This window comes from Dermacentor andersoni, chromosome 9, assembly GCF_023375885.2.
Source record: "Dermacentor andersoni chromosome 9, qqDerAnde1_hic_scaffold, whole genome shotgun sequence".
Classification (NCBI taxonomy): Eukaryota; Metazoa; Arthropoda; class Arachnida; order Ixodida; family Ixodidae; genus Dermacentor; species Dermacentor andersoni.
Genome location: NC_092822.1, coordinates 52,750,872 through 52,773,928, shown reverse-complemented (window position 1 = coordinate 52,773,928; position 23,057 = coordinate 52,750,872). Strand labels below are relative to the sequence as shown.

General features: G+C 50.7%; 1 protein-coding gene across 1 annotated transcript in view; it reads right to left on the bottom strand.

The window, feature by feature from the left end:
* The window catches only part of LOC126528032 (uncharacterized), a 99,184-nt gene extending 77,475 nt beyond the window's left edge, over nt 1–21,709 (bottom strand). Inside the window, exon 1 of the mRNA XM_050175881.3 lies at nt 21,326–21,709. Within this exon, the coding sequence (XP_050031838.1) occupies nt 21,326–21,404 (79 nt within the window). The 5' untranslated portion in view covers nt 21,405–21,709. The remainder of the gene's footprint in view (nt 1–21,325) is intronic.
* Between the last annotated feature and the right edge of the window lie 1,348 nt (nt 21,710–23,057).

The window sequence follows — 23,057 nt, the reverse complement described above, 5'->3', positions numbered from 1 at the left end:
GCGAAGCTCGTGGTCTTTTCAATCAACAGAATGTGCCGGGCAAAGCTAGACCATGGGACTTTGTATGTTTATACTTTTGCACGTAGAATATCGTACAGTGTGGCCAAAGACTAGCACGCCGCGCGCACGTTCGAGGTCAGAGAATCGTTAGCGAAATGAAGGGAAGTGGCCTACAGATTGTCCGGGACTATATCAGTGCTCGAAACTACCCTCAAGTTAGGTGACTGTTCTACTTAGGATCAAGGTTTGGTGTTACGGGACAAATAGGCTCGCTTAAATTTAAAAAAGAACACATTCCAGAATCTCGTGGTTGGATAACGGTCACCGAAGAGAAAGGACACGGCTATATCTTCCTAGACTCTACAGTGAGTTCGAATTTACAGCAAAGTTACACGCCTTTCTGTACCTGCGAAAAACAACTAAGAGTTTATGGGACACGCTATAAGCAGCTCCAGTATACCTAAGCCCTTTATATCGAAGAAAAAGGAAAGAATCAGATAGAAACGCGTGGCGGGTTGACATTTACCAAGGAAAACGTACAGGGGAGATCTTCGGGGACTACTCATTTTGAATCTGCAGTCGAGATACCACCTGCCGCACTTACGGACAAAGCTAAGCGTTTACGGGGCACAATATCGGCAGCTTCGGCGGCTAACGCCTTAATCTCGAAGGGAAAACATTCCCGAAGCTCGTGGTCAGATAATGGTTACCTTATAATGGTTAGATAATAGTTAGAGAAGGGGATGGGTAGGTATTCACCGAATCTACACTGCGTTCAGGCTACAGTCAAGTTACACGCGTGCTCCACTTTGGAACGATAAAAAGCAGTTCACTGGACACGTTCGAAGCAGCGCCTGCGTCTAAGCGGCATTTATCTTAAGAAAAATAATAATGATAATAAAATAAGCGTTTTTGAGTTCGAGACCATGAGGTTACGTGCGTGCTTAGCTTGAGCGCAACGACCGGCCAAGTGCTCCCAACGGTTGTCGTCCTCATCTCCACCAGACCGTCATAACTCTCTCATCACACACTCTTTCGTCTACGAGAGATAGATAGAGCGAGAGAGAGAGAGAGAGAGAGACAAAGAAGTTAGCAACAGTCTGGAGTCAGCGGTACATGTTCCCTCGGCCGTAATGGTTAAGAGGAGTGGCGCAACGGAGCAACGTTCCATGGCAGTTTCCTTCAAGAAACAAAGAACAAAAAAAGAAGGAGGGGGAAGCGAAGAACCCTACGTGCACTGGGCACACGCGAACACGACCGGCACAATGCAGGTCGCCAGACGACCCGGCATGCTCGCCTGTATACGGAGTCTCCGGGCCCACCGATACTGCGCAACACACCCCGGCCACACGCGCTCTCCACCGAGAGGCGTCCTTAGCTTGATAGCGAGCCTTCCCATATGGTTACTGCAGACGTCGAACTTCCGCTTTAGAACGTTTCTTCTTGCTTGAATTCACCTCCCCTTCTTCTTCATGGTCCCTATGCACCACTCGAATCAGCCGTTCGTATCTTCTCTTCCAGTTTCTGCTTGCTCTCTTCAGCTTCCTTTTCTTCTTTTATGTTTTTGATGTTGATTCTTCGAGCGCCCAAGGCGTCCACTGACTTGATGTGCTCCGCACGCATTCTTTCCAGCCATCCGGGAGAGCCCGGTTAGGCGCTCTCCGACGCGATGCTCCGGAGAGAATAGTCCTACGCGCTTGCACTTCCCCCCTGTGAAGATGCTGCAAAAAGAAAATCACAAATGAGAGAAGAAGCTGCCATGGGTGCTGCGATGTGTGTGCGGCGGCCTTGGCAAGCCCTCGACGGCCGGCTGCATCTCGGCATCTCTCGGCAGGACAGAAATGAGATGCTCGAAGCGTCGGCTAAACGGTCGTACGTGCCCAAGGACCGGGCCTGCAGGGGCGAGGACGCTGTTTGTCGTTGTTATCAGAGGCAGAAGCGACACTGCGCGTATATCAGCGAAGGAGGACCAGTCAGGAATATAGTCGCGACATCGCCATGTGAAAGCAGTTCCAGAGATTAACGTTGCGCAAACACGGAAGACGAATGGAAGCATGAAGTCTGCGCCACAGTACAACTGAGATATATGTAAAACAGTAATGGTTGTAGAAAAAAAAAAAAGACAGATTGCATATACGACTACCGATGGCTGATTTGTGGCTGTAGGTTCACGTGCAGGCGTTGACAGAAGTCTTTGAAAGTTCAGGGGTATGCGGAAAAAAATAACGCAATAAAACGTTCGTCGAGAAAATGTTATTAGAATCAGACCTGTACAACTAGATATTGCTGCGTGTGGCTTAGCTCTTGGTGTGCTCTATGCGACTGGTGCGCATACCTAGTGCAATCGATTAAGACCAGGGAGCATGGAAATCTGACTTTTTTTCAGACTATGTATTGAAGTGACTTACACCAACAGCGGGGGACATGGTTTCTGCGCATAAGTCACGCTGTTCGCACACAATACATAAAGAAAGAAAGATTATAGAACAGCGTGAGTGGTTCTAACATCACAACTTTTGTGATGTCAACTTCTGACAGGGATCGAAGAATGAGAGTGCAAGAACCACGATATATAGTGTCATCTGCTGTTTCAATTATGTTGGCTGACAATAACTGATTACATACGTATCGACTGATAGGTTACGTATCGACCTAGAATGAGACCTTATTAAAGATTGGCGGAGCACTTTTATGAATTCGAGTTGTAACACTTTCCCTCTGCAGAGAAGAGGAGAACGTGCTCAAAGAGATTCAGCATCCTCTTGCAGCAATTATTTGACGGCATACACCAGAACCTGTACTTATGCGTGAAGAGACCAGGCAGCGAATTTTCATACCGATTCAGTCTTGTTAACATGCCGGCGCCCAACGGCAGGGAACACGGACCTTGTATGGTTATTACAACATTGTTGTAACAACGTTGTTATTGTTGACTCCGGTGAGGATTTCATGAGTACGACTGTTTGAGCAAACACAGGGCCTGTATTAGCCAAATATTTTGCAGCGGTAAATAATAGGTATACTTGAAATTTTGCGACGTGCAGACTTTGTGGCGCATGTTGCCATTATTACCGCGTTCATCACTCTCTTGTTTTTTTTTAGGAAAGAAGGTAGCCGTAGCTGAATAACAAGCGCTGTCTCGCGCAGACTTCGATACGTGGTTCCGTGACATGCGAATCGTCCTGCCCGGTCATCATCGTCATTCCTTTGTCGTCCGGCACGCTGTCGCCTACGATATATCCCAAGTCGACGCACTTGACCTGCCAATTCGTGGTTAAAGTGATCCCAACCCTCTCAACCGACACAAGATGGTGACCCGATCTGCACCACCCGTTCCGGGATGCGCGCGAAATACCTTTTATCTTTCGACTTCCTACGAGGAGCAGGAAGACGAGATGCACGCGTCGGCGACGTTATAGAGACGTTTAGGACCACAAAAAGAAAAAGAATGACCCGGCTGTTTCAAACCCGCCCACTCACCACAGGCGCTCGAAACGCTATAGGGCCTCGGCCCGCGCCGAGCGGAGAGCGAATCGTGAATTCGCCTTCGGTTGTATCGATATTTAATGGGCATCCAGGTGCCACTCGCCGCCACTGCCTGGCGCGCTTGAGACGTTTCGCAAACACGCCTACGGGTGCAACAAGAAGGCAACGTCTTCTTCTTCGGCACGGCAACAGAGGCACGCGGCGAGCAGCGGCAGCCAAGCGAGACATTTTTTTCCTCAAGCAGACAAGCAAGCAGGCAGGCCTGACCGGGAAACAAAAGCGCCGGAACGGGTTTCTTCTGGTCGCGAAGAAGCGCAGGACGCGCGCCTTCCTCGCTTATTCTGCGTACCCGCGCGCGCGCCGTACAACAGAACATCTAAGGGCAGCGCCTCATGCTTCCTTTATCCTCACAAAGATGGCGAGTATGCCACCGACTTGCCGCCTCGCTATGATACCCTTGTCCTTCTGTTCTACGCGGGGTCACTTATTTCTCGTCGTCTGCGCGTCTGTTCTCTCCGCGGCCATCTTGCTTTTTTTTTTCCACACTTCGTTGTCCTCGGCGGAGCAGAAAGAAAAGAAAAAGACCGTGCCCTGCCGGCTGGCCCTGCAGCAGCCTTAGCTGTCATCGCGCGCCTACCATGCGTGAAAACTTGTGTGCTCGCCCGCTACGGTATAGAGATTTGCCCGAAGAAAGAAAAAGGCCAAACTCGGCGGGAGCGAATTGGGTCTTGTCCCTTCCCTTCTGCTTAGAATAGCCGCCCAAGCAACCGCCGCCTCCTGTCGCGGCGCAGAGAAATATAGCGCGACGCGCGGACTGTACTACTTCTGCCGCCCACTCTGACGTTTGAAGAAACGCTCGCTCCCCTTCCCGGTAGAAGTATTTCTCTCGTAAATCATGCAGATTGCGTTGGCGACACACGCGGGTCGGCTAGGGACCTTGTGAACCCTTTCGTCTTACCGAGGCAAGCACAAGCTCTTAGTCCCGAGTCGGCAACGAAGAGAGCGGAAACAGCGTTTCAGGGTCCGGCTCCTTGTATGCATAAGCTATGCGTAGGTCCTGAGTCGGTTGCACATAGCCTTCTCTTAAAAGAAAGAACTGCTCCTCGGCGTTCCGCTTTTATCCCGCATGCAAGAGCTAGTTATGCTAAAGCATAGCATAACGCGTACCTTCAACACTTTTCCCGAGTTTACACAGAGTGCAAGCGTGCGCTCCAGCTGTTGCGCATTATACGTGTATACGGTCGTCGCTGTGCGCGCAGCTGCAATTGCAACACGTAAGCCGGCCCTCGCTAGTCTGCCCTTCCGTGGTGCGCACTTTTATAGCTTCCGCTGGGTTATGCAGCCGGCCGCCAGGGTATAAAGCTCCCGGAGCCTGCAACCACCTGTTCTTCTCTTGTTGTTGTTTCTGTTGCTTTTGGTCGTGTTGCGACGAAGTGAAACCGTTTCGCTCGGCGGTTTCAAACAATAGAGTCGTCTTCGATGCGAAGGTCGAGCACGCCAAAGGTATACCGCGCGTCGGTGCCGTGTATCGGGGCAGCCACGCCGAAAGGAAATGAAATATCGTGGTTCTGCGGAATCCTTGAGACTCCCTTCCTCCTCCTCCTCCTCCTCCTCCTCCACACACACACACCTGTGGGATTGAAATCGCGGTCGCACACTTGACCCGAACTAACCAGTAACGGGTTGAAAAGGCTGGAACCGTACCGAAGTCATATCCGTTATAAGGCCTATAACTGTTGAGTACTCTCCATTGCGAGGCCTACCAAATATTTTTTTCTTTACCCTTTTGAGCCTTCGCAAGTAATAAGGTCTGTTAACACAGACCACAGCGTTCCGGTTCTGACGTCCATTAGAAATGACGTGTTCCCAACGTATACAGTCGCAGACTCTTTTCTATATATAACAAATTTATTTTCATCTTTTAGGTGTTGCATGTAATCGCTCAAACAAACAAGCAAATAAACAAACAAACAAACGAACGAACGAACAAACGGCCTGTTGTTCAACGATAGATAGCGTACAGAGTATGTCGTTTGAGACTGCGGCCCGGGACTCTGCTCATTCTCGCGTAAGAAGCCCGTAGGTTATCAAAGCTCTAATGTGTGTGATCGGTAGCGCAAATTCGAAACTAAAGAGAACAAAAAAAAGACCTTTTTGTGTGTGTGTGTGTGTGTGTGTGTGTGTGTGTGTGTGTGTGTGTGTGTGTGTGTGTGTGTGTGTGTGTGTGTGTGTGTGTGTGTGTGTGTGTGTGTGTGTGTGTGTGTGTGTGTGTGTGTGTGTGTGTGTGTGTGTGTGTGTGTGTGTGTGTGTGTGTGTGTGTGTGTGTGTGTGTGTGTGTGTGTGTGTGTGTGTGTGTGTGTGTGTGTGTGTGTGTGTGTGTGTGTGTGTGTGTGTGTGTGTGTGTGTGTGTGTGTGTGTGTGTGTGTGTGTGTGTGTGTGTGTGTGTGTGTGTGTGTGTGTGTGTGTGTGTGTGTGTGTGTGTGTGTGTGTGTGTGTGTGTGTGTGTGTGTGTGTGTGTGTGTGTGTGTGTGTGTGTGTGTGTGTGTGTGTGTGTGTGTGTGTGTGTGTGTGTGTGTGTGTGTGTGTGTGTGTGTGTGTGTGTGTGTGTGTGTGTGTGTGTGTGTGTGTGTGTGTGTGTGTGTGTGTGTGTGTGTGTGTGTGTGTGTGTGTGTGTGTGTGTGTGTGTGTGTGTGTGTGTGTGTGTGTGTGTGTGTGTCACTCTATTTCCTGTCTCTCTGCCACAGCAATCAGACCCCTATTGATCGACCCAGAGCCGGACGGCGACTTGTTAAGGCCGGGAGGGTAGCGGGGTGGAGGGGGGGGGGGGGTGAGGAGGGTGCAGCAACGCGCGTCGTTTCAGAAAGGTAACGGGGACGGCAAGCCAAGCGATCCCAAAATCAAGCTCGTAAAAACCGCGCTCGCAGCGAACGAGATCGCGGCGACGCAGCGGTTCGGGACGAATCGCCACCGGACCTCCCCACGCAGACCAGTTGTTCGTCGGGGTGGCCTCGAACAGTACGGCACGGGACAGACAACCACGCCCCCCGTTTCCCTCCCCCACAAGCTTTATCCTCTTCTCTCTTAGGTGGGGGAGGAGGCATCCCTTCTCCCTATGGACAAGCACGGTCGAGGCGCTGGCCGGAAGACGTGCGCCTGTCAAGGGCGACTCTCGGGCGGTGTCACTGGCCTCTCCGGCAAAGGGGCCACCGCCGGTCCGCTTCGACCGCGCGAGCTTTCCACACAGGTTCGGCTGCAGCGCGCGTGCCGCCGGAGGTGTCCTGGCAACGGATCCACATCGACCGGACAACCACAGGACGGCTGGGAAAACATTCACGATCGTGGTATGTGAAGTCGTGACGCGGCCGCCCTGAACAGTCGCAGCCCGCCGGAACGACCCAGACGTTTTCCTTATACGAAGTTCGTGGGGCCAGTAGCGTGAGACTCTAAAACTTAGTAGAGAGACTCGGTCCTGTTGGTGATTCTTTGAGGAATAAAGAAAAAAAGAACTGCGCATACAAGGGAACGGAGACAGCAGCGCTGTGGTGTCGTCACTGCTTCTGTCCCCGTTTACGGGTCTGCGCAGTTCTTTTTTTTTTTTCGTTCATTTTAATCTCATGGTCGAGGGCTCGAGCTCCACGTTGGGCGCCAGTACGGGGAAGTCGTGTCACCGAAGTGCCGGCAGCCAGGCCCCATTCATATGGCTACACGTCCTTACAATGTGTGCATACATCGCGATGCCCCCAGAGTTGTCCGCTCTTGCGACACCTAAGCGGCGATATTGTATAGTGATGCCTTCCGCTCGATTTTATGCCACTCTTGTCATCCACCGTTCACGGCCGTCTTATCCAGCTGATAACGTAGGTGGAACGCATCTATGACAACTGACGCAGCAAGAAAATGAATCGGATCAAAAAAGGCACCGCTACAAAATCGTAGTGCTGCAGTAGCGCTGAAAGCCAGCACGATTTAGACAGCGAATAAATCATTGCGATCACCGAGAAAATCAAACTGTAAACGACAGGCCGTCTCGGCTCCCTTACGTGTACGTTCCTCGGCCACTATATTGCGGACCAGCGTGTCCAAACCGCTTTTTTTTCATGACTTCACGTAGTGAGCGAAGACATGATAGCAGGCAAGTTGCCCCCGGCTCGACTGATAGCTCGCAATATTGTCGCCACGGCTTGCTCAGCACATCTGACACATGCAACTCTACGGACAGCTGGCGAACTTTCAACTAGAAAGTTTTGTTGCCCGTATAAACATCTATAATATTTTGCAGCCCACAAACAGCGCTAACCTCTTCGACAGCTGCATGCATCGACCGCCGATGAAAAGGCGCCTTTTGCTAAACAAGAGTGAATGCCGTACAGCTTAACAGTTCAAGCATTAACATTGTCATGACAAGGTCCCTACGTTCGTTCATACCTTCTTCCGCTATATGCATAGTGGATGCATATGTACACGAACGAATGAAGGACAACAGGGGTGATATAACGTAAAACTATTCCGGATTTTTATTCCAATCTCCTGACGTCAAAGTTAGGAACTGACGCAAGGATCGGGCGGTGACCCGCAGCGTTGTTTGAACAGCCCAATCAAACACTCTTCTCGCTTATAGGAGGTCACATTTGTTTGCATTCAAAGTAATAACGCTGCCTACCTTGACTGACTTTTTTTTTTATCTGATTGGCTGACAAGATGCAAGAAGCACACAGAAGGGGAGAGGCTTTCTGTGGGGCCGAGATAGGGCAGCAGAACTAGATATAACCGGATTAGGAGGATGGTGCTGTCATCTGCGATTGGTCCGCTTCCCCTTGCCTGGCTTGCGCTCGCTGGTCGAAAATCGCGGCGGCGTGAAACGGAAAGTTAGAAGTGCCCCTAAAACGGATCTTCGGCGAAGGTGAGTTGACAGAGCGATGTCGTATACACGCCGCAGTGGTTCGACACTCTTATACTGCTACGCGAAAATTTTTATTACACGCACATAAATGAATCGTCCCCGGCGGCTCCGAGTGTGGCCATTGTCAGAGTGGTCGGTGAGCAGCCATCATTTATTTCTTTCGGAACGGGGCGGTCTCCAGGTATTCCAAATAATCATTTTGTTCGTCAGATTAATACATATTTATTGCTTGCACGTCACTTTCACGTGTGAGCTTTTGCGGTTTTGTTACGTCACGTAACAGACAGGCGAAGTAGGTGCAACCCAAAAATCTATGGACCAATATCGGTGGGCGAATGGCTGAAAAGACGTAGAATCGGAAATTATGTTTTTGTTCGGTCTAGACGAGCATAAGCAGCGTGCACATGTCATATCAGATGGGGACTTCTCGCGGTTTCCGTGACGTCGCGTGAAAGACAGGCGTAGCGGGTGTCACCCGAGAAACGTTTGACCAATCGTGATGGGCTGACTGCGGAAATGGAATAGGAACAGTTTGGAATAGCTTTACGTTAAAGCGCCCCAGGACAGGACATACGTTAATCCATAGCGTGTGTCCTGTCGTCCTCTACTCGCTCGTCCGTGTCTCTTTTTTTTTTTTTTTTGAGCTATAATACAACGTTCAGCCTCAACCAAAACCAACTAGACGCACTATTCACTCTTAAAGCTCCTGAAATCATTCTGATAGTCACAAATTAATGCGTAATGGTGATCTCACTGGCTCACTGTGAAGACGCCTTTTAGCTGCGCAAGCGCTGTGGCGTGAGGCTCATACATGAACCAACGTCACGTTTCTCGCTCGCACATTACATTCCGTTTATTCCATATAGAATGTAATAAGGAACAAGCAAATAAATGAGGCACACGCGACGGTCTCCCGATGTATACGACGCAAGGTCCGACGAACACGGCCCACACGACACGCTATTTCCGAACACGTTATATATACGGTGCTCGAGTGACCGGTAAGCACGCTAGGGGGCAACCACTCGACTATTGGACACTCCCCTCACTCCCATGCCCCCTCTCTCTCTCTCTCTCTATCTCTCACACTGAGGCTCGATACACTGGACGGTATCACGGGCACTTTTGAGAACACGCACCGCTCTGCTAAAAATACGCGTTCTCTTCATAACGGGGCCTCCTATAGCCACACCGCTACCACTTGTCGCATCTGCATGGTGCTGTTGTTGCTTCCAGATACGATTAACGACGGCCACTGACTCCTGTAGTCTGTAACGTCTTTTCTTGGCCGACGTACCCGTCTACACTGCGCTTCCGTGCGAAGCTGTATTCGGTTACGTTGCTGAAAACTCGATGTCGATATATATATACATACATATATATATATATATATATACATATATATATATATATATATATATATATATATATATATATATATATATATATATATATATATATATACATATATGGTACGAGAAGCAAGACGTTGACGCGTGCCGTTCTGCCGTAAAATAAGCCTAGGTCATGCAGCATTTCGGCTATTGGGCAAAAGTAGTCTAACGTGCTGGTAAGAGAGTAAAACAGAAAAAAAAAGAAGTACAATACGCGTATCTAAATGAAGACGAGTGGAACTTAGGAAAGTCACATTTCCGGCTAAAGAAAGGGCGAAATAATAGGCTTCCTTCGCAAGCCATCACCATTGACACCACACTCTAAGCCAAAAAGGACTAAAACGGGTATGGCTGTTAGTCTCTTGGGGGACTAAATGACCTGCCACAGATTTTGAACCAATTTTGGACTAACTGCGGGAGCAAATGCAGCGGCCTAACTGGGGGAGCAACTACTGCAGACTAAAAGTGAGGGCAACTTTTAGACCCTCCCAGTTAGTCCCTAGAGGATCAACGGTTAGTCTGTTAAAGTTAGTCTACAGGAGTAACTGCAGGAGCAACTTTTAGTCCCTCCCAGTTGGTCCCTAGAGGACCATTAGTTAGTCTGTTATGGTTAGTCCACAGGGAGTAACTGCAGGAGCAACTTTTAGTCCTTCCCAGTTAGTCCCTAGAGGACCAACGGTTAGTCTGTTCAGGTTAGTCCACAGGGAGTAACTGCAGGAGCAACTTTTAGTCCTTCCCAGTTAGTCCCTAGAGGACCAACGGTTAGTCTGTTCAGGTTAGTCCACAGGGAGTAACTGCAGGAGCAACTTTTAAGCCAGGGAGGACCAATGGTTGGGCTGGTTAAATTAGCCCAGAGACTATCTGTTCGCCCTTCTCCGGAGAAATGTTCTTCCTTTCAAGTACTTCCACTAAACCAACAGTTGTTCCCCCAAGATTAAATGTTGCCCACCATAAAGGTAATGGTTATACCACCTTAATGTTCTTCTAAAGGCTAACGGTTCAAACAGGAATGATTAACATTCAATCCGAAACAATGTGTTTCTGATTGAATATAGTGTTTGGAATAAATCATACTTTTCAGTCATGCACCGAAATCACTTTTCCAATGATTCCAGGTTGCCATAGCTTTTCAAGCAAAAACAATGATCGAACTCAAGTAACCCATGTTTATTTTTGATTACATATTGCCACCATCATCTTGAGCCACAATTAACAAAACAAAAAAAGGAATACTAGCATACAAATGCCAAGTCCTTGGTATACAGTAATGACATATAAATACAGGAGATAAAAAAAATGACTGAAAATATGCAGCAGTTCAAACAAAATAAAACAACTCCAAAATATACAGCAGATGAAACGTGTCAAATATAAGTTAGAAGCACTTAACCCCCGAATGCAGAGATCTAACTTGGCTCGAACTTGACATCTGGCAGTCTCAAGACAGCTTCGCCGCGCGTCGTAAATCGTGCTTGATCTTGAGGACGACTTGGGAACGACTTGGCTGCGTCGAAGTCCGCTCAAGTTTGAAGTCTGCTCCCGGGCTAGCTTGAAACTGACTTCGTGTGTTATTCCAACATGGCAGCCTCCCGAACGGACGTCGCGCGGAGGTTAGCTGCTTTCGAGTTTGCTTGCTACGCCATGGATACAGCATTTTCAGAGGCGCAGCCCTTGCCGAAAATTCCGCGACCTACCCTACGTGACCGAGGGAATTCGATGGAGCTGTACGACGACGAACAATTCCTCGGTCGCTACAGATTCACGAAGAACGCCGTGCGACTTCTCGCTACGTTGCCTATCCGGGTAAGCGGGGACAATAGAGGACCGACTGTGTGCCTCCCATGCTGCAGTTGCTGATGGCTGTGATGTTTTACGGCGGTGGCACGTTTCAAACAGTCACCGGAGGTCCGGTCCGCATTCCTCAGTCAACAGTGTGCCGCGCAGTAGGAAAGGTGACTCTGCTCATCGCGAAGCACCCGCGCCCGATGCTGGTGCGCTTCCCGCAGTCGCGGAAAGATTGATTGCGAGCGTATTTTCTCATCTCCTGTGACTACACATAATAAAAAGTAGCCCAAATAAGTCAGTCATGCAGAACATGTGCGCTTACCAGTTTTGTGGCGCTTTCCCTTTTCTTCCGCAGCTTCCTCTTTCCGCTTTTGCTTCAGGTTGGTCCAGCATTTTTTCAGTTGCAGGTGATCGCGCCGCGTAATCCTATGGTTGGCATTCAAATGTTTTGCAATTTCTTTCCATGTCTGATTCTTCTTGGTCAACGACGCGACGCCAGTTTTCTTGCATTCCACAATATGCTTGTAGCAGTTCAGGAGTGTCGTCGGCAGGCTCTTTTCGTCTTCTTTAAAACGGGCTGCCGTCTTACGTTGCGATGCATTCTCTTGGGAGGAGACCGTACGTGAGTGCGACATTTCAGCGTCAAAGCCTGTTGACAGAACAGCAATTTCGTACCAAATGCGGCGCGCGGCCGTCGCGCGAGCCCCACAACTTGTTTTCCTAACAGACGACACTTTCCTAGCAGACGACACGCACTGCCAATTTGCGATGTCTACGACGGTGCCGCACTCTCCCTCTCGTTGTTCTCGACAAACCCTCCATGCGAAGCAGACAAATCGTTTGCACGTGTCATTTTATTTATTTATTTTGTTTTTTATCGGGTGTTGTCACACATATGGGTCCGGGCAGGGGACTCAACGGCGCTCGGTACTCTTCGTTCGCAGCACATGTTGCAGTTTTTTTCTTGTTTGTGACTCCGGCCTAGTGCGTTCGAATAGGTTGGCTTTTTCTTCAAAGGGCCACGTAGCCCGAGCAGAACACGGGCCGTCGCCTTCCTTCTGGAATGCCTATAGGCGAAAAGGGAGCGAGCTCCCTCAGAAACCGACCGTATGCCTCGTCTCGGCCTCTTGTATCCGGTTGCCGGCCCAGACGGCGCATGAACGCCTTGCGGCAATCGAGAACAAAAGCCGTTTAAAGACCACCATACGAACCAACCATTTCGTTCGCTTCTCTACGGCAACAAACATGCAACAAGACCTCTGAGTTAAAGATAAACTAAAACCAAAATATATGTGACGATAAAATTGATTTGCACTCAAATACACTGTCGCCTAAAAGTGTAGCGGCGACTTGAAAAGATGGTGAAACCTGCAACTCAAAAAGCGCGCCAAAACACCGAAACTTGAAGACCACTTAAATCCGCCGGGAACGCGCGCTTTCCGCAAGCAACACTACCCATCGCAGCGGCGGACGTAGCCAGATAGAATAAGTTTACGCAAACTATACTTCAGCACTTATGCCCTGGTGGAAATTTGGAAAGATACAGACTTTTTTGCTGTACAACGTGCCTTACGCTAATAAATTTATTGTTAACCTCGAACACGGACGAGCAACCTGCTTTTGTATTGAAGCACAGTCTTGACTTGACGAAGCAAGTCAGCTTGAGCGTCTATGAAACGCGAAAGCCGACTTGGGCGTTTCGAAGTCCGCCTTTTGCTTCGGGCCGACTTCGTCAAGTCCAAGCCCGATCCAAGTTAGATCTCTGCATTCGGGGATTAGTGTCTCTTTAATATCCTGGTCAGATGGGCAAACTTAGGGCACCTTGAGTGAATTTAATTTACTTCGTTGAGTGTCACTTCAGCAGCAGGGTGCTAGGTGGCAAACCAAAGTGCTATTCAGGAATACTGAAAAGGATGCTACAGTGAAATCTTAATATAGTAAACTTCAGGGGACTACAATAAATTGTTCGTTAATATGAAAGGTCATTATAGCAAAAGCCCCAGAATTAACAATTCCGTGCATCAAGCCATAAGTGTGTAAGTTTTGACTGTGTGAGCCATCCACAAAAACTTTATAGTTGGCCCTCTGCCTATTCTGTTGCTATTTTCCATTGACTCGGCCACCATATACCACCAAAGCACCGCGGCGCACATGAAAGAGACGCTGTCGACAAAACCACAGACAAGCTCCCAGACGCCTCCAAAGCACAATGTTCTTTTTTCTTCTTTTCTTTTTTGTCACTTTCATTGCCGCATGCGGTCACAAAACCTATTATGTCGTCACCTCCAGAAAGAACAAAAGAAAAATTTGTGGTCTCCTCGCTACGCTCACGGCGCGCACGCTCCGATTCCGCGCGCGCCGGACGACCACCGCGGGTTCGAGCACTCCGAGGCGCCATGCGTGCAGGGCACCGCGTCCGCGCCTGCTCCGGCCCGCTCCGTGTACTGACGCGCAGCTGCGCGCGTACGCGCCCCGCCGGCCCCAGCTTAGGGGGAAGGCGAGACCGCGCGCGGAGCAAGGGAGACCCTAGGCAAAGCTCTCGAGAAGCCAGAAAGTACATTTATTAAAGTGGAAGTCAATACAAACATCAATTTTAACGTATCGTCCGAATCTGAAGCTAGTTACACAAAACATGGCCGAATGGTCGCCGGTGGCCACTATCGGCGCACCGCGACAGAGAGAGAACAAAGAAACGAGGAACAAAGAAAAAAGAACCCCAGCAGTAAGAAGTTGCCTATCCTTCGGTGAGCGCCTGCCATCGCGCGCCCCACAGTAGAGAAAAGGGAAATAGAAAGAAACGACAGACGAACAGACGGGGGCACGATCGGCAGACGCTGCCTCAGGACATCGAGACGACGGAAGAGTGCGCGTGCGCCCGCCGAGGCCGGGACCCCGACGAGCCGAAGTAACCATCGGCCGGCGGCGGACAAAGGGGGCCGCCGCCGGCAGAGAGGAACACGTACGCACCTTCAGACGCCCCGACGTGGTCTCCCCGGGACCCGACTTGCGCGCGCTTACCCGGAGTGCACGCAAGCAGGGCCCGAATCCCGCCAAAATGTTAGCCAATGGCGAAAGCCTGTTGACCTTAGTGTGGACGGGATGACAGCAGAGCGACAGTGTTTTATGACCCGCTGCCACCCCGTCCAGGCAGGGAGGAGAGGGACACGGAGCCCCCCTCTCTAAAGGGACTAAAGTCAAAGGACTAAATTGTGCCGTTGATCCCCACCGTCGACCGTTACCTTGCAAGGACGAACATTTAGTCCCACAAATTTGCGCACGACACTTCGCCTCTTCACACGGCACGCACGGTGGATTAACCGTTGATCCAAAGGTCCAACGGCTGCCGTTAGTCCCCTTTTCCCCGTTTTCGGCTTAGAGTGCAGCTTCAGCATCCGGTTCCATATTCACCGTGAGGCGAATGTGGAACGCTGTGGAATGCTATAAAGCTATGTTCTCGGAGTACTTCGCTTGCTGGTCTCACGACCCACTGCCTAACATGAACGCTTCCCACGACAGTTCCTTCTCGACCAGTCACCTGATAATGGCGCTTCCTAGTGATCAGACTGCTCCGACATAGAAAGGCAGCCGTTCCGCCCTCAACCATTCCAAGCCTTCCTCCAAGTTTCCTATCCATGGAGCTCGAAGCACAAGACTACTTAGTTAGGGCAGCGCGCCCACGTGGTCAATCGTGACCACGCCCACACCGCAGACAGAACGATGACACAGAATTTCGACCATCAAGGCTACGGCTATCACGGTGTCTGTAATTGGCATTGCAATGCAGTGATGCTTTGGTCCTTTCTGTTTCTTATGTTTTGCGACGCGAAAATACCGCACTGGAAGTGACTGTCCGAACAGCGGCGATTCAAGGGAGTGCCAGTCAGGAGCGGTAAGTTGGGTTGAGCGGGCTCGGGATCCCTCCCTATGCGCTGACTCCGAGAAAGCCAAGCTTCCCGGTGATCGACCCCGTACACGCAATCGGGGTACGCAACCGGGACGTCGCTGCTAAGTACCTACTCACACAGCTCTCACTGGCCAGAACGACCCGAAAGCGCAGCTCAGGCACGAGGAACGCCGCTGTGCCGCAAGACCCCGAGATATATACGTGCTGTGTGTCATTTCGAAAACATGTATTCCGCGTTGGTTACGCATGTGACCGCGTTGAACCGGCCGTGGAAATCGAAATGACGTCGTGAGGTTCCTGGCGTGAGGTGAATACGAGAGTAGAGTGTTCGTATAGCCCAGGGAGAGACGTGGGAGAGCAACTAAGAAAAAAGAAAAAGAAAAGAAGGATCGTAGTTTCCGGAACCTGTCGTCGATCGCACCTGCGTATTTCGTTGGCGTTCGCGGACGAGGTACGCAGCACGCTGGGCATGTAAATCGGCGCGGCGTACAGCTGTACCTCCAAGACCGAGGATGCTATGCAGGCAGGAAAGACCTCTTAAGCGTGGAGACTAGATGGTTGCATAGCCGCTGTGGAAAGGGGGCAAAATTTGAGTGCAGAGGGTAGCAGTGCCAGACACGACGCACAGAGGGCGTCAAGCTTCGAGCTGCTAGCGAGTAGTGCAGCAAAGGAAAGCGTTGTCCTTGTTTTTTTTTTTTTTTGCTTACGTTCACGGGCTCGTCTCTCTTCGTCCCCATACCCCTTCTCCCAGTGCAGGGTAGCAAACCGGACGTGCGTCTGGTTAACCTCCCAGTCTTTTCTGTCTCCTCTCTCTCTCTCGCTCTCTCTCACGGGATCGTATACGCTGCATGCATATTCCAGTGGAAGGGAAGGCAACTGATGCGCTCTGCTAAAGTGGCGCGCTGTCCGCAAGGTTAATGTTATGTAATTGCAGTGCTCGTCCTTCTTTTGCACTGCAGTGGCGATGGGCGCGAATTCGAAGATTGCCCACTTCGGCACACTGCAGGCACGCCGGTGCACCGACCACAGTGCGGAGCGTATAATAGTCCGTAATTTGCGCGAGCGGTGCGAGTGCAACGTGTGCATTCGTGGAAGGCAAGGCTGTTGATTGATCGACTATTTGCTTAGTCGAGGGGAACAGGAAAGGAAGATGGCATTTCTTGCCTTGGTTTAGACGAATGTGTACATATAGCCGCAACGCTGTAAGTTACATTACATTGAGCTAAAGGTTTGAGACGGTGTCACTTATCAGTGTCATTTGCTTCTCTTCAAACACTGTGTACTGACGAGAAAAAAAACGAATGTGCTTTGTTTGGAGAGTAGAAGACCTTTAGTCCGGGGCTCTACGTCGACTGGGGCTGTTGCGCCACTTTAGACAACGTACTTTCGAGGCACTGATGTACTTTCGAAATTTATATATGTGGTGTGCCCTTCAGACTTCGCGTCGGCCCCAAAGGAGCATCCAACATATGCTGTGGCGATAATCCCGGTATAGCTTAGATGCATACACGTTTACGATCGCGTGTCGGGCCAAATATCCGTTTCTCTATGCTACATCAGTGCGAATTGTTGGGCTGCGATGCTAAACGTCAAGCGTATGCCTAGGCAAGCGAAATGGCGTAATATTTATTGGAGCTGCTCGGCGACTTGGACCGGTTTTACTTCACTAGCATCCGCTTGAGCAGAGGAACGGCACAAATAGCCGAGAATATGACAGTCAACTCTCAACTCACTGGTGGTCTGATTAGACGGTGCGTTGCCAAACAAGAAATACCGCAGTTCACACAGGTGTCATCAAAAACTAAATAAGTCGCAGTCTGACCAGTGGTGGCAATTACAAACGAGGAGACAGTGTAATCCAGTAATGTGGTATATATCTGGATAAATTATATTCTAGACAAACGAATGTAAGTTATGTGGCTCAAGAGAAATTCTAGAGCACGTGCACTGGGAATGCAATGGGATGACGACGTAGCGACGGGGAGGCAGACTTTAGTGAAAGCCTCCGCGTGCGTTTGTATATGCTGTGCCGCTCAGCTCAGCCCCAGAAGATCAACTGTGCGCAGTCCACCGGGCCGACGACGCCGCCAGAGCCGAAGCGCTCGTGGCAGACGCCCAGGCAGGATGAAGACCACCCCACTAACTTGCCGGACAAAAATAAAGTTTTTCAACATCACCACCACACAGGCAATCACCTTTTTTCTTTGCTTGCTTCGTAAATGTTATGTACAGTGCTCACGGAATGAAATAGGACACGGAGCATTTAGTAGAACCCTACATATCTGCAAACTACGCGAGAGCACCATGTCATGTCGCTAGGAATTTGGTCACCAAACGTGACGAGGACTCCGTTGTAAGCGTTCGCGCCAAAATTACGTCGATGTGACACGAACTGCAGCCGGTTGAAACGAAAGTATATATATGCGCACTACTTAGCCCTAAATTGACGCGTTTCATTCCGTGAGCACTGTACTTATACGATATGCGAATGTACTCCTTAAATTATTTGTCTCATAGCCTACTGCAGTCGTTGTGCGCGCTCGTTCACATGATTAACGACAGACACTCGTCATTAGGGATCCTTATATTTGGCAGAGCCCAAATTAGCAGCTGTCTGCCATGCCTAAAAGCAAAAAAAAAAGGAGTCCGAGACGAGTTTGGACGCAGAGGATGCGCCATCTATAAAGGTGCTAGAGATCTTTATAAATGGAGCACCCAAAGTTAGCGCATGTTAGCCGCTTCCTTTGCAAAAGAACCTAAGACCAGCTTGGGGCCTGAGCACGAGCATTGCGGCTGCTTCCACACTACGGGTACGTTAAGCAACTTTGGAGCGCTATTTATAAAACACTCTGCTACCTCTTGGTGATTGCTTCTACCCTTTCCCAAAGCTCTCCAGCATCACCTTTATCACTCCGCGCTCAAGGTTTGCGCATTCACTAGCGTGCTTTCGTGCTTTCAATTTTAAAATCCCACCCGAAATAGGGATGCCGGTCTAACCCTGTCACCTCGTCCACGAAACAAGAGACATCATCGGCCATGACGACATATATTATGTCTGTCATCACCCTACGATAGAAAAAAAAAAACCTGCATTATCCCACTTCCCGTTGTTTCCACTCTTCGGGATACACGCGAATGTTTTGCAACGGATGTTTGGCCGCGTTCGCGCCCGCGTAGCGAGGAACCGTGGTCGCCAGCGAGGGTCCGCTCCATCCGGGGAGCCCGCGCAAACTCTAGACACGGCGCACGCCGGCGTCCTACACAATAACAACGCGCGAGTCCCACGACAGCAGGCGTTCCGAGTTGAGGAGACTGGAAAAAAAAAAAATAAAACGCATTGCCCTTTCTGTACGAGTTATTGTGCTGTCACACAATGGAAAGGCCGGGGGCCTCGGACATTGCCGCTCGCGTGCATAGGTGAGACGGCATTCCTTCAGCCGCCTGCTCTTATCGTCCGTACGGTTGCCGAAGCCGTTGCATAGCAGTGTAGCGCCTCCTTTTTCTTTTATCATTACTCTTTTATAAGACCGATATAACCAGAAAAGTGCATGATACGACGGCTATGAAGAGGGCGGTCGATTTCCGTGCGCTTGAGTTATGCGGGAGACGCCAACGCTGCGCGACTATTTCATGCACCGATTGTCCGTTTCCAAAATATACGGGGTGCACGAAAAGTAGCTGCGCAGTGGAAACGGTGGTCTTAAAGCTGGAAGCTCTACCTGCGGCAGTGCAGTGATCACTTCAGCAGATGCTGGGAATGGCCACGACCAGTTTTAAGACGTGTCTGCGAACGACGCTATGCCGCGTATTCTTGGACACTGGGTGGAGGGTTGCTGTAGTTATCTGTGCAAGTGTGCTGGGTAATGGCTGTCTGTAGCCCATGCAGCGTGCGAGGATTGTTGTCGTGCACACACACCCTTTAACTGCGCCCCACAGAGGTTATCCTACGAACTATCACATCCCATTACATTTGGGCTGGAGTGCATCAACTCAACGTTTCTGCGAAACCCTGCGGAATGGTTTTGAACGAGTCCTCATGATGGGAGAGCAAGAATGCAACTTTGGCACTGCTCACGCTCATCTTGATGATGATGATAATTTATTTCGGAATATCACGCATTAACTTGACATTTCGGTGCGCGAAAAGCATCCCATAGTTGTCGAGCGTACACCGAAAACGTTGTTCTCGCTTCAGGCCTGAGCGCTGACCTGCCCAATCACTGCTGTCTCGAATCGAAGGAGATAAGGCAGCAAGACACTGAAGATTTAAAGGTGTGCACGTTAACAGCCACCGTATATTTGGCAGATAGCGGTGACAGGTGAAATAGGTAACCATTGTTAGCTGCATGGCCGAATGCGGAGAGCAACAGCAGGAAGAATTGTATAAAGTGAGCTAGCTGTCGACTGCAGAGCGCTATACGAACAGAAGCAGACTACCAACCTAATTATTGTGTCTTTCAAGTCTCACTAACTATAATCTCATGACTCTCATTATCGATTAATCCGCCCCTCGAAGTTGCAGTAGGTTACAGTGCAGCAAACACAGTTTGTGGACACATTGGGCTGTAGTGGTCCTAGTGAACACGGTTGAACTTGGGCGGTATACGACACAAATTTGGCTTCACGGCTTGCTTGTTCAAGCATTGTAGCGCGCGAAGCCCGAAACAGCGTTTGAAACATAGCAGCACAAAATATACATACGCAGCATGTCAGGGTATCTCGCGCGCACAGTCAACACTCAGATCCCAAAACTTTCTATCGTCACAGGAACATCATTAAAATTGAATCTTTCAGTCGTCTCCATTGCTTTTGGCGCGTCTTCAATCTTGCGAAAATAGCACGCGTGACAGACGACCTTGGCCTGCCCCGACAATACAACGAAAAAAAATTTGAACCTTCGAGCCCCCGCTTGTGCACGTTTTTGGCCTTGCTTTCCTCTATGTGTCCTGGCGTACAAAAAGAAAAAAAAAAGGAAACGTGTAAGCTAAAGGAAAAGCTGGGGCATGCAGGCCGCCCGCACCATCAGCACCCATGAGTCAGCTTCGGTCCTCGAATACAGCGTTGCTATATCTTTTGAGTTATATAAGCACGCGCACAAGACTGGATCACCCAACCGCGCGCGCCTGTCAGCAAAACAATCCCCTGCGGGCGTCCCCTCCCTCCCCTTCCTCCCTCCCAGCTGAGCCGAGCGCCTGTATGCAGTGAAAAGGCGGGCACGAGAGAGCATCACAAGCGCTGCAGCGGAGCAGCGGAAGTGTCCCCTGTATGCAAGCACAGAGATTCGAGATTGACGACGAGGGAGCACGCTGTCGTCACCGCAGGAGCGCGATTGCCTCCAACCACGTCTCAAGGTTCTTTTCTTTTTCCCTTCCGTCGTCGCGTGCCGTATGTTACACTACGTTTGACGAGCGTCACCAAAGATGACGCTTCAGACGCCCGTCTGTGTTCCGCGCGCTCGCGCGCGGCGCAGCGCGTCGTCTCGCCTCTCAGCGCGGATTCGCTGGCTGCGAGAGTTCTAAACATTTGACAACACACACATGCTTGAGTTTCAGTTTCTTAGGAATGAGGCAACACACGTCTCTCAGTGGGCGGTCACCTCGAACTCGCCGTATGGGTGGTGAAAGTGGGAGGTTGAAAGAGATTAAGGAAGGAAGAGTGGTCAGAATATGGGGGGGGGAAACGCACGCTAGACGACCAACAGCTCGCATGTGCCGCATGCGAGATCTGAGTCACACACGCAAAGAGAGTGAGGGAGTAGGGGGAGGGGCACCGATGGGCGATTCCAAGAACTTGGGAAGGGAAGCCAAACACACCGTTTGCGCAACGACGGCCAGAGAGCGCGTTGCGGTTTCTCACCTGGCTTTGACGACAGTCCGTTCAACGACGACGTTGACCACAGGGCGACGACGAGCAGAGCTCCGAAGGCGACACGCATGCTCGCCTCACATGGTGCACCGGGCCCGCCGCGCTTGTCACGGGGCGTCCCACCACACGAACCACGCGCGCGCGCACACGACGACGCGTCACCAGAGCAACAAGGAGCGCAGCGAGCCACGCACGCACGGTGGCGGCGGCGGTCAATGCGCAGCTAGCACGCGCCGCCCGCGAGTATTGGCTTCGGGGAGAGCGCGACGCGTCGCGGCGCTCCGTCCTCCTCCAACGGCTCTCTCCGCCGAGCGCGACCAGACGCGTACGGCGCGCGCCGGGCGCACGGGACACAAAGCTCTCCCCGCGCGAGCGCTGCCTTTGACGACGGACGTTGGGCTACTATGGCCTGGCTCTCTCCCTCTTTCTTTGTTTCTCTTTCTCTCTCTCTTTCCCCGTCGTGTGGCGCGCGCTCTCCATTTCCAGGTGGCTTTTAAAGGGACTCGGGAGCCGACGCCATCTGCCGGAGAGGGAGCCAGGCAAGCCATTGGCGCGTCATGCGGTCGCGCTCGGCAGTACCGCGCAGTGTGCAGCGGAGGGGTTGGCTCCATGGCCAATAAGTGACAAGATGCGCGATTTTGTTTTTCCCTTAAGTTATTGCTTGCGATTAGTCAGCGTCGGTACGATCTTGACAACATCGCGACAACCGAGACACTGGCCAATCACGGGCTTTTCCGATGCGCGCGTACAGCTGCGTGAATACGGATCCATGATTACTACGAGCCTGAGCTATATATAATACATGGCGCTGCAGGGTATTAAGCGGTATAGAGTAGAGTAGGGGACTTCGCGGGAGGCGGTTGACGGACAAAGAGGAGAGATGTGAGGGCAATTGAGAGGGGAGAGGGAGAGAAGGCGGCGGTTTTGCGTAACCCATAGAGCACAGAAAAAGGTGTCTTCAAAAGACGGGGTTGGAGAACAACAGGTTAGCCCTTGGTTGGTAGTTGTCGCTAGTCGTGCGGTCATCAAACTCACTAACGCACTGCGCGACACGTCAGCGGCATTCCAAATGACCGTGCGGTGACGCTCTTAACGCGGTCTTGAGTGACATTAATGAATATGAATTAAGATGCGCGCTTCGTTTAGCGCATCCAGCGAGCTTTTGTTTTTTTTTAATGCACCAACCTAATTGATGACCAAGGTTGACGCTGGTTTGTGACGGGGAAGATTGATTGTAGTCCGGGAGGGCGGGAGTTGGGGCTTGTATGCCATCAGGTGCTCGTGCTTATCCGATTTAATCTCTGACTGAGAAGGAAAGTGCCAGTGGGTGGTATACGTGTCCAGGCTGAAAAGCAATGCCTGTCCATTGACATGGGCGCAGCAGGCAGTTTGGCACCAGTCAGTTCGGCCCCTTTCAAGCATACATACACTCCTGAATGGCAGATGTACTCGAGCGGAACCGCATCGCGCCGAGTAGGGTCAACGGAGCCAAAGTGATCTGACATGCTTTCCCCGTGTTTTACCGGTTCGCTGGACTCAAGTGCCTGTTTCCTCACGCGCCTTTCTCCTTTCGGGTCAAAATGTTGTCCATCACGCAGTGACCAGTCGAGACGGCCCAGTTTCGAAAGGAAAGAGTGACGTTGGCATACGTACTTGTTTCCTCATTTGCACAGCGTAGTGGGCTTTCATTGCGGCAGATACTTCCACCGGAAACCAAAACATT